The sequence below is a fragment of the Euleptes europaea genome, chromosome 8 (assembly GCF_029931775.1).
Source record: "Euleptes europaea isolate rEulEur1 chromosome 8, rEulEur1.hap1, whole genome shotgun sequence".
NCBI lineage: Eukaryota > Metazoa > Chordata > Lepidosauria > Squamata > Sphaerodactylidae > Euleptes > Euleptes europaea.
The window spans coordinates 47,371,802-47,383,216 of NC_079319.1; the positions used below are offsets into that span (position 1 = coordinate 47,371,802).

The window sequence follows — 11,415 nt, forward strand, 5'->3', positions numbered from 1 at the left end:
ATGACAGTTAAAACAAGCAAATAAATTAATAAAATGGAATCAAAATCATACTGAATGAGGACATATGCAGGCTCCCAGGATTGTTTTTTTTCTCTCTCTTTTGCTAGAGTTCATTTGTGTTGGGTCCATGGGTTCTCACATTTAACACTGAGATCTTGCATTCCTCCAGAAGCCATAGTGGGGCTATAAAGGCCTGCACAAAGGCAAGCCAGAGCAGAAGCTGGAAAGACTTGCACAAGGGCAAGTAAGCTTGGGGGAGCCAGGGAAATGCAGGGGCTGGTACTGAAGGCTGGCAGCCTACCCCAGCCAAACCCCTGGCTTAGCCAATACAGCAGGAGGGAGGACAACTGGAGGAGCCATCCAGCAGCCCAGTAGGAGGGACAGGGGACAAGTGAATAACCACCTTCCTTTAGGGGGAGGCCTGCTATGCCAGGGAAGGGGTGGGGCTCTTTGGACATTTAAAGGCAAGTTCCTGGGAAGCCCCAAGGAGGAGAGGATGGTGCAGCTCTGGTGCAGTGAGAGCTGTGGTCCTGGAGAAAAGAGAAGGAATAAGGTGGCACGACCCCCTTTCCTTTCCCATTCAGAGACCTTGGGAGACTTGCCAGAGACACCCAGTAAAACAGCTTAGGACAAGCCCTCAGAGCTGGCGTGGGAGGAGCTTCACAGTTCATCACATGTTGCACAAAGGAACTGCACCCTGCCAAATACTTCAGAGTAGTAATCTAATGGGCTTTTAGTTTGCCTTTGTTTGATTGATACCCCTAGCATGGGTAATTTTCTCTGGGAATCATCCAAGTAGAAATTCCTTCCTCATTTGGAGTGTGGCGCTGATCGAGCCCTCTGCTCTCTTGGGCCAGCATTCTCTCTGGCATGGCATCATCTTATTTATTTAGAGTATTACTAGAGTATTTCTATGCCCACACCCTGCTTCCTTTGAAACACTTCAGTCTTACAACCTCACCAGAAGGGCAAGGCATTTCCGTACCTTCTTGGGAAGGCAGTTCCAAAGGATAATAGCAGCAGCAACTGAGAAGGCCTGGTTCTGGGTAGTGACTGGCATTGTTATTACCCTGCAAAGTAGGTCAGTACTATGGCTTGTCTGGCATTTAGTGAATGCATAGAAAATTGTAGGCTTGAACCAGTGATTTCCTGGTTTATACTTAACACTTCAAACTATGACACTATATCAACTATTTTCCCCATTGGTTTCAGTGGTGTTTTGTCTGCAGGTGAACATTGATTGAAAGGTGCATGCTTGTTAATGAGGAAGGGGTGTTGACTAAAGCATGATTTTCTGACTCTTTTAAAGAGTTCTTGTAGCCTATTCATGAAACAATTTAGGAACAGTAACTGTGATGTACAAGTTCATGCCTTTACCAAATTCGATTATACCAGTTGCACTAAATGCTTCAACTGCACTTCTGAAAGAAGTTTTGTTTCCTGGGTATGCAATTTCGTGCATCATTGCATGTAATTGTGCAGTTAAAACACAGTATCTGGATATCGTGCCTTGCCTTGCCAACTCCATAAGTATATATATTTTTTTAAATTTCAGATGAAATATCTAGCTGCCTCCAGCCAGCTTGATGAAATCAGTAAAAATATCGAAAATTTTCAGATCCAAATTTCTAAATTGAGTGCATTGACCAAGGTACAGCAAAACCAGATGGGTAGCACAGAGATCTCTGTAGAAGAGCTGAGGTAAGAGCCTCCATTCCTGTAGAAAGTGAACTCTAGATTTACGTATTGACACAGTTGTCTGGAGAAAACTATTCAATATTGATCAATAAAGGGGTAGTATTTTTCAGTTTTCATAGAAAATGAAATGATGTAGAAAAATCTAATGATGAATAATTTCTCCTGTAAATAGTATTTTAGGCATTCATAATGTTTACAGCAACCTGATAAAATTCATGGTCAGCTGCATATTAATTATTGGAGGATTCTTCATTGGGATTAAGGATGGAAGCTTTGATTTCCTAGAACTGATGTTTTGAAATAAAACGTGAAAATATCATCCAGGCTCTGGACATTCTGAATGACCATATATTCTAAAAGGCTTGAATTTTTCGGAACAAGATGTGCTGCTGACTCAAGGCCGGGGCAGGGGGGCGGGGAGAGAAACCTTTGTGCTGATGAATGATTACAGTCTACAGAGCAGTGGAAAGAGCTCTTTTAACCATGATCCGGATTCTTGTATAACCAGGAGCTTTGACTCTCGAAAGGTTATACCCTGAAACACTTATTCGTCTCCAAGGTTCTACTGGACTCAAATGTAATTGTAGAACCTGCTGGTTCATGGCAAACAAACTTTGTATTTTGTGTCCACTGGGCTCCACTTCATCCATCTGATAAAGTAGCCTCTTGCCTCCAAAAATTAAAGCCATGGTAATGTTACTAGTCTATAAAGTACTGTAGGACAATTTCTTGTTTTGCTAACCCTTTTTGGAAATGTTATGGGTCATCTTAAAGACAAGGTTCTGGACAAATGTACTTTGAGCCCTCATAACAGTTAGTGCATCAATGATGTGTCTGGCACATGGTAAGAGCATATGCTTCTCTTCCCCCCCCCTTTTCTTTTTTTTTTACAATTGCAGAACTTTTTGCATTCCTCCTTCTCTCCCTTCTAATGCAAATGGTACCAGGTTTAATCCTGGCATCTCCAGTTAAAAGATGTCATGTAGCAGTACTGGGAACAACCAATTCCTGAGACCCTGGAGAACTACTTGCAGTCGGAGTAGACAGCATTGGGCTAGATGGATCAATGATCAGACTCAGTTTAAGGCAGCCTCATATGTTTCATTTGTTTCTGTGACTTCTCTGTTTCTTCTGCGTAAGATTTATTGAGCCACTTGCCCTTCAGCAGCAGCCCCTGCCATACCCCAAATTGCTTTTTAAACTCCTTTGAGTTTAAAAATCAGTCTGTGGTTCAGCAGGGGGAGCTGCTGAAGAAGAAATGGCCCGATAAACCCTATATGTGTGCATTGTCCCTTGTGCACATGTAAAACATCTCACTAGATCACAGTCACTCTGTTTCTGCTAGATCAGTTTGCTTCGCAGTTCCATATAATGTTTTGTGCCAGTAACAATATTTTTTTCTCTTAAAGGCAAAAGTTTGCTAGAATAAAATCAAAGGAACAGAATGCTCAAACATTAGTTGATTTTCTCCATGATCGGCTGAAATACATTGGGAAAAAAGTAAAGACGGATAGCAAAATATTCGAAGACTTGCTGTGGACTAGACAGAAAAATCTGACACAAAAGAAGGTCTGTGCTATTTGAACTTCTTTCTTTCTTTCTTTCTTTCTTTCTTTCTTTCTTTCTTTCTTTCTTTCTTTCTTTCTTTCTTTCTTTCTTTCTTTCTTTCTTTCTTTCTTTCTTTCTTTCTTTCTTTCTTTCTGCTTTCTTTTTCATTTGTCTTGAGAAACCAAGTGCTTATTAGTTAAACCTTAGTCTTGTGCCAAACATTTCAACAAAAAGAGGCAAAGCCCAACCTTAACTTTTGGGCTACTCCCTCTTTCTACCTGGGAAGATGGCAGTATTCTACAAGGTGTTGTATCCCCACCCCTACCATGCAGGGTAGGCATTGCACATCTGACCATCTCTGTAGAGCAAACTATTGCTCAGATTGTATTCTCAAGAAACACATGAGAGTCTGAAAAACTTTTATTATTAGTGAAGCTTTTCTTGCAGCCTGTTACATTTAAGTTTGGATATTTTACATTTTATTATATTGGTAATTCACATGACAGTCATGCTAGGAAGAGTTGAGGACAGCAGGAAAAGAGGAAGACCCAACAGGAGATGGATTGACTCAATAAAGGAAGCCACAGCCTTCAATTTGCAAGATCTGAGCAAGGCTGTCAAAGATAGGACATTTTGGAGGACTTTCATTCATAGGGTCGCCATGAGTTGGAAGAGACTTGACGGCACTTAACACACACACACACATTTTACTAAGAAATAGGAAGCTTCTTTTTTGAAAGACTCCACTGAGGCTTTTTTGGGTCATGGCTCTGACTCTGCTATGCCAAAATAAATTTATGTTGCAACCTGCACCCTGTAATACTGTACTAGTCTGCCTGTGGTCTGCTGTCTGCCTGTGGTCTGTGTCTTTCAGTTGAAAGGCTCTAGAGCAGGGGTGTCGAACTCAATTGTTACAAGGGCCAGATATGACATAAATGTCACTTGGTCGGGCTGGGCCATGCCTTGCCAGCCCAGATCGAGAGGGTTTTGTTTTTTTCCCCAACCTCCAGGTACTAGTTGGAGTTCTTCTGCTAGTACAACTGATCTCCAGCCGACAAAGATCAGTTCTCCTGGAGAAAACGGCCACTTTGGCAGTTGGACTCTATGGCATCAAAGTCCCCCCCCCTCCCCAAACCTCGTCCTCCTCAGGCTCTGCCCCAAAACCCTCTCGCCAATGGTGAAGAGGAACCTGGCAACCCTAGCTGTCAAGGGGCTGAATCCGGCCTTATGTTTGACACCCCCTTGGCACAATTATCTGATATAAAATAATGTGCACAATAGTGTATTAAATAATGCCTTAGATAATGCCTACTCCCTGATCACATTGATTAATAGCAAGAAAGAGGGCGTTTGTAGAATAACTTTCTGCATGAGTTCTATGGGGCTAATTCAGGAACAGAACTTGCAGGACAAATTGATTGAAATTAAAATCACTTTGTGGTGAGTTATGTCCTACTCAAGTACACTAGGGTACAAGGTACAGGATTCTTCTTGTTAAACTAAATGCCCCCTTTACTAATTACTTTTCACATAAAAAGTTTTCCAGTTACCTTATACAAGGTATAAGAGCCCAGAAAATCTTATCAAGCTTCTCAGCAACCAGCCTCTTCTGCTACTACTAAGCCTTCATACAATGGTGCCAGCCCTACTGGGCTTAACCAACTAGTTCCTAGGGTTTACACAGACACAGTGGTTACTTCTCCTTTCAGGTGTGCCATAATGGTAGTGAGGCATAGCTCAGGAGCAGAGCACTTGCCTTGCATGTAGGAATTCCCTGGTTCAATCCCAACCACCTCCACCAAAAAGTGTACCCCCCCTAAAAAGGACGGGTTAAGGGCTTCCATCTAAGACCCCAGGGAGGTAATGCAAGTCAGAATAAATTGTACTGAAATAGAAGGACCAGTGTTTTGAAGTATAAGGCAGTGCAGTTTAGATGTATCTAATACAGGGGTGGGGAACCTTTTTTCCGCCAAGGGCCATTTGGATATTTATAACATCATTCGCGGGCCATACAAAATTATCAACTTAAAATTAGCTGACGAAGCCCCAAGCAGGCAGCTGCCCCAGATGACACCCCCCTCCCCGGCGCAGGCATCAAACTAGTGGCGCACTCGCCCACCTGGTGGCACAAGATGGTCTGTTGCACCAGCTGGGCTTAGCTTTCCAGCCACACGCCAGAGTTGTTCCTGCTCTGCATGGTCGGGGCCGGATTCTACAGCTGGCTCCTGCTACCTCCGCCTGCAGGGATGAAATGAGGACACACTGGCTAAGAACTTGCCCCCCTCCCGCGCATTCTGGCTCTGCCTCCTTTAACCCCTCCATTATCGCCACTTCCGCCCCCTGCCCTCTTGTAATACAGAGGGAATACGTTTCTCCACGGCCCAGGTGGGAAAGGGTTAACACAGTTTCTTGGGTGGTCCTAGCAGCTCCATAGCTAACGACTCTTCTGCAAGGGGGAAAAAAGGTTCCTTTTCTCAGCAAAACAAACTCACATCTGCCTTGAATAGAGGCTATTCCTGTCCACGGAAGGGGGCAGATCACCAGTCTTAGATCCTTCTGAGCTAGAGATCTGCCAGGACCCACGAAGGGCCAGACCAAATGATTTTGCGGGCCTTATACGTCCTCCGGGCCTGACGTTCCCCACCCCTGATCTAATATCTGTGTGCTTGTGCTTATTTAGATTTTTAAAAAAATATGCAAGAAAAGAACAGGCAGGCATTTTGGATGAGGGCACCATAATTTGTTAAATGTTCTTATCTCACAGATTAAAATTGCCTTGTATTCTGGTGTCAATGTGGTCAGTGAATGCATAATTCTCAAATTAAGTTACAAATCCCCATCAGCATACCGCACTCCTAGGGGCACTCTGTGGTGTTTCTTTTCCCAGAATGCAAATGCAGTAATTTTATAGACAATCAAAAGATAAGGACAACGTAAGGAGAACAACACACTGATTTATGGAGCTAGTGTGATATCTATCCCAGATTTTAGCAGCGGGTGTGTCCTTGACCTCAGTATCACAGAAATTTCATGAATTTCATGAATATGGGCTCCATAAAATTTGAAAGATTGCTTTCTCCCGTATGAGCCACCCAGTTTCCTAAGACCAGGGGAGGTCCTGGTCTGGGTGCCTAGTCCTGAATTTGTAAAAATGATGGTGACAAAAAAGTGAGGCCTTTGTGATGAAAGCACCTTTGCTATGGAATTCCTTCCCTGAAGATTCCCTGGTGACTTTCAGAAGCTGGTAAAGAACTTGATTTATAGGTTGGTTGGCAGATGATCCATGATCTTTAATATATGGTCATTTGTATTGTTTTAAATTATAATTTATATATTGGCACTGTTTTGTTTCTATTGTTATGAGCTGCTCAGAGGGCCTGGAGTGTGATCATAATTGAATAAATTAATAAAATGAAATGAGATTCACATGACAGTGTACTTCAAGAAGAATCCCTCTCTATAAGCATCTTCAGTCCCTACAGCCTGAGAGTAGAAGGTCACACTAATCAGTAGGTTTAGAGATCACATAAAAAAACGATATAAGGTTATCAGCAGTTCTTGATTGCTTGTTTCGGAACAGGCTAAGAGGAGCAAAGGGAAGCTCAGGGAGATTTAAAATTCTTCAGTTCTTCCTAGCTTTTAAGAGTTCTGTTTATTCTTTCATTACAATTGTCCACTTAGTAGCTTCTGCAGTACCAGTGCTTGGCTGAAGGGTCTTTGAAAGAGTCCTTAGGCAACAACCTGTCTCAGTTAGAAAATTATTATATTTTATTGTTTGCCAGACATATTTAGGTTGTTTTCTTTCTTTTATGGAGCAAAAAGACAGAGGCTCCTAAAAATCTACAGAGAGCCACTGCTCCCTCTAGGCTATTCAGTATGTGCAGGATAAAGGTAACAAATCGTCTGGCTATAAAATTGTCTTTAATTAGTTGACTCAGTGACTTCCAACAGTGTGCTACACTGGTATGTGGGGAGTCCCATGCTACAAGAATTGTGCTCCTTGCTCCTGGGTAGACTTAGTGTTATAGCAAATGTGACTTACATGATGTCCTGTGGGGAGTGCTGGCAGCATTACCCAAATAGCCACCCCACAGTCTGATTTTATTGGCATACAGGAAAGTTATATACCTACACTCCTAAGCTATATGGGTGCCATGGTAGTAATAACATCTAGAATGAGAATAAAAGGGATATAATGAGAGGGATAGTGGGAATGATAAAATATTCATGTTTGCCTTATTTTCACTGAAGAGAAAGCCACACTGAAGGGGAAACCATTGCTGTAAATACAGATTGGAGTGGGGAATAATTATGCTATAGTCACACAGAGGATTAAAAAGAAATCAACTACCAGCAAAAACATTGTTCATCAAGACTGAAAGAAAATGCATTTGCATACCTTCTTAACTTGTAGTTTTGCAATGACTTTGCCCTATGAACATTTTATTGGTTTGGAAAAAAATTGTTAGATGGGTGGGATAAATATATTCATTGTGTAATGAATACTGTGGTGGCACCTGCAGAAGGCTCTAATCAGATGGGTGAAGCTGTCATGGTGGAGCATAAGAGGAGAAGCAGTCCTAGATATTTGTGGGTCCAAGGACATGAAGGGCTTTGAATTGAGCTTGATAACTGATGGACAGGCAAAGGAGTGACTGCAAAATGAGAGTAACATGCATTCTCTGCCTGTGTGTGTGTGTGATCAAGTCACAGCTGACTTAAACCTGTAGGGTTTTCAAGGCAAGAGATGTTCAGAGGTGGTTTTCCATTGCTTGCCTCTGCATGGGCTGAGAGAATTCTAAGAGAACTGTGACTGGCCCAAGGTCACCCAGCAGGTTTCATGTGGAAGAGTGGAGAAGTGAACCCAGTTCTCCAGATTAGAGATTAAATAGTCCCCTCCCAGTGTATCATATGCTGAAAACAGCCAAAGTGAAACAGGAGTAGGGGGAGGTGGGAACGGATCCCTGTCTACCAAACCCAGTTAAAACAGATACACATCAGTGAGACAATTCACAGATCCATTGATCAGCATCATGTATCTGAACAGCAAGTCAGGTGAACAAGGGCTTTCAACCGGGGTGTGTACCCCAAAAAAATTCAGTGTTGTTTGGATTCAGGTTTAATAGACCAAACGTTTTCAGAAAATCTGAAGAAAAACCAAGCCCCGTTACCTATATGGTTTTTTCTGCTTTTAAAAAATATATTTTTTAAATTGGGTCTATTAAATCCAATGGGAAATTGTTGCGGGGTTCTGGGGGGTGTTTTTTAAGGTAGAGCCACCAAATTTGCAATGTAGATTCAGGTGACTTTCCTTAAAAGAATGCCCAAGTTTGGTAAAGATTGGATCAGGAGGTCCAATTTTATGGGCCCCCAAAGAGGGTGCCCCCATCCATCCTCCATTGTTTCCAAAGGAGAAAAAATGGAACTCTATAAAATTGGACCTCCTGACCCAATCTTCACCAAATTTGGGGGTTCTTGTAAGGAGAGTCACCAACAGCTATGATGCAAATTTGGCGCCTCTACCTCAACCAGCCCCCGAGCCCTGCAAAGATTTCCCAACAGTTTCCTTATCTTGGGAAAATGTTCTCCCAGTGATTCTCAGCTCTGACGTAGCTCAATGTTATATCAATGGGGGATCTTTGTGGGGCTCGGGGAGGGGGACTGTTTTTCAAGATAAAGAAACCAAATTTGTAGCATAGCTGATGGTGACTCTCCTTACACAAACCCCCAAATTTGGTAAAGATTGGGTCAGGGGGTCCAATTTTATGGGGGCCCATTTTCTTCCATGCTGTGCTCTGGATCATTTGAAGTACAAGTAGTCTGGCTTTGGTTTATATAGTGGCCAAATTAAAAAGGTAATCTCTGCCCAAGCTATAAACTGTATTAGTTGTACTCATAGATGGCATCTTTGAGAGGCAATACTTCAATATAGAATTACTCAGAATGCCCAGCCCTGTGCACCTGCAGATTGAATATCTATTACGGTAGTACATAGATCAAGGAGTCATTCACAGATCTGAGAGCCCAAAGAGGATATATGAAGAATATATGAACTTCAGTTTCTAGAGTTCTATTAATCCAGAAAAGTTTAGTGACATGCTTTCCTTGTTGACCTTTAAAGGCCCTGCTAAAACCAAATGCGAGAGCAATGAGAAATGGAGAATATTCCACTACAATTTCATCCCCAGGGACAAGCTTTAGAGATGCTGGGAAAGCAAGCAGCAAGTACAGTGGCACTGCAGGAAGGGGAAATTCTCTTCTATTGCTTCCTGGGAAACAGTTGTGTAGTAGAGCATCTGCTTTGCATGAAAAAGGCCCAGGTTCAATCTCTGGCATGTCTAGTTTAAAAGGATCCATTAGTAGGTGATGTGAACAACCTCTGACTGAGACCCTGGAGAACCTCTGCCAGCCATAGTAAATAATACAGACCTTGATAGACCAATGTCTAACTCAGTACAAGGCAGCTTCATATGTTTATGTGTCTATCATCTTTCAGTCATCTGTCTATGCAAAAACAAATCTTTGTGTTTCATTCCAATTTTCAAACAGCTGCTGTCACTGGGGCAGAGACCAGTGTAAAAAGAGCATTCTTCCACTACTTATTGTTTCAGTTATGCTTGAACAGCCATTTGTTGAGCTCACATCCTGCTCACCATCTACAAGCAAAGAGCTGATTGTTCAGCAAACTATCTGCATCAAAATGAATTTAGATATCTCTGATTTGCACATTCACACTGTTCCCTTGCATGAATAGATTAATTTCTTGAAAACACCCCTAACCATTGCCACTGCCTCTAATTTTAAAAGGCACATAATAAATAGGGGGGAAATGTTTGAGATTTTTGAATTGAGACTTACTGTTTAGTTGTTTCAACAAAATGGCTTACATTGTTGTCCTCGCCTCCATTTTAACCTCACATCAACACTGTGAGGTAGCTTTGGCTGAGAATGTGAGACTGACCCAAGATCACCTAGCAAACTTCCATGGAAAAGTGGCAATTTAAACCTCCAACACACTACCCAACTCTGGATCTGTTGAGATTAGTTGAGATCATCACTTTTGGAACAGATGTCACTGATTGCCTGAGTGTAAAAAAAGCAGGCAATGCACTCTCACCAGTGCTGTTCACTTAAGGGGCACATTTGACTGCAGGGCACAAAGAAGGTATCAAAAGGTAATTCTGTGCTTTACACAAGTCAGTTAATTAAATTATTCAACCACATACCTCTGTCTTCTCTGGTAACTGACAGCCAATTCCTGAGGTTTCTTGGCGAAACCTCTTAAGAGGCGGTGTGACCCCACTGCTAGCGTAAGTGCATGTAAAACCGTGATTACACACACGCTGGTGGTGAGGCCAGTCCCGCCGGCGGACGAGCACTGTGGGACCAACCTTCGCCCCTCCACTGGCGCGGCCTTTCCGTGGCGCAGGCAACCATGTAGAGAGGCCATGCTGGCGCAGGGGGCTTTCCGGGGGTGGGCTGGGGGGAGGAGCCTCCAGTTAGGTGGCTCCCTATCCCGGTTATGCCGGTTACACCGGCGCCGGGAATGGCTGTGCTGAGCCTTCTTTTGAGCAGGTGCAGCCTCGCTGTTTCCTATGGGGCGAAAGGCCCCGGTAAAACACAAAAAAGCTGCAAAACGGCTTTTTTGCTTTGTTTTACGACGTACGGGAATCAGCTTAGGAAGAAGTGCTGCTGCGCCTCTTCTCCGCCATCCATGTACGCTGCCAGCTCAGGAATAGGCTGTGAGATTATTAAATTGTTGGACAACTACAGCTACAAATAGCAATGACCTGGCCATGTGCAAAGCAGCTCAGCACAGTGCTTGAGATAAACTTCACCAGGGAACATTGAGGTAATCAGGAGCTTGTCTCATGTGTAAGTGAGAGATTATGAACAAGGTAAATTTGTCTGAACGTTGTGCATGTGTCAGAGTTCACAATATGCTGTTTTGCCAGTGGGCTATGCTAAAACTGATAAGATTAAAAAAGAAATAAGGACATCAACATAGTCAGTAGCTCTGACCAAGTTCGAATCTAGGGTAGACTTGCCCCACGTTTTGGTAAGCCACTTGCTGGTGGCAACTTGTACCAGAGTTAGTTTTTTAAAAACATACTGATCTATGCTCCTGCCTAATTAGAGCACAAATCTTTGACTTGTTTACATATTCTT

At 42.8% G+C, this 11,415-nt stretch overlaps 1 protein-coding gene across 1 annotated transcript in view; it reads left to right on the forward strand.

Annotated features, from left to right (window-relative positions):
* Positions 1–11,415, forward strand: part of CCDC178 (coiled-coil domain containing 178) — a 158,328-nt gene that overhangs the window by 41,107 nt on the left and 105,806 nt on the right. The window contains exons 14-15 of the mRNA XM_056854741.1: positions 1,556–1,701; positions 3,108–3,267. Coding sequence (XP_056710719.1) covers positions 1,556–1,701; positions 3,108–3,267 — 306 coding nt within the window. The remainder of the gene's footprint in view (positions 1–1,555; positions 1,702–3,107; positions 3,268–11,415) is intronic.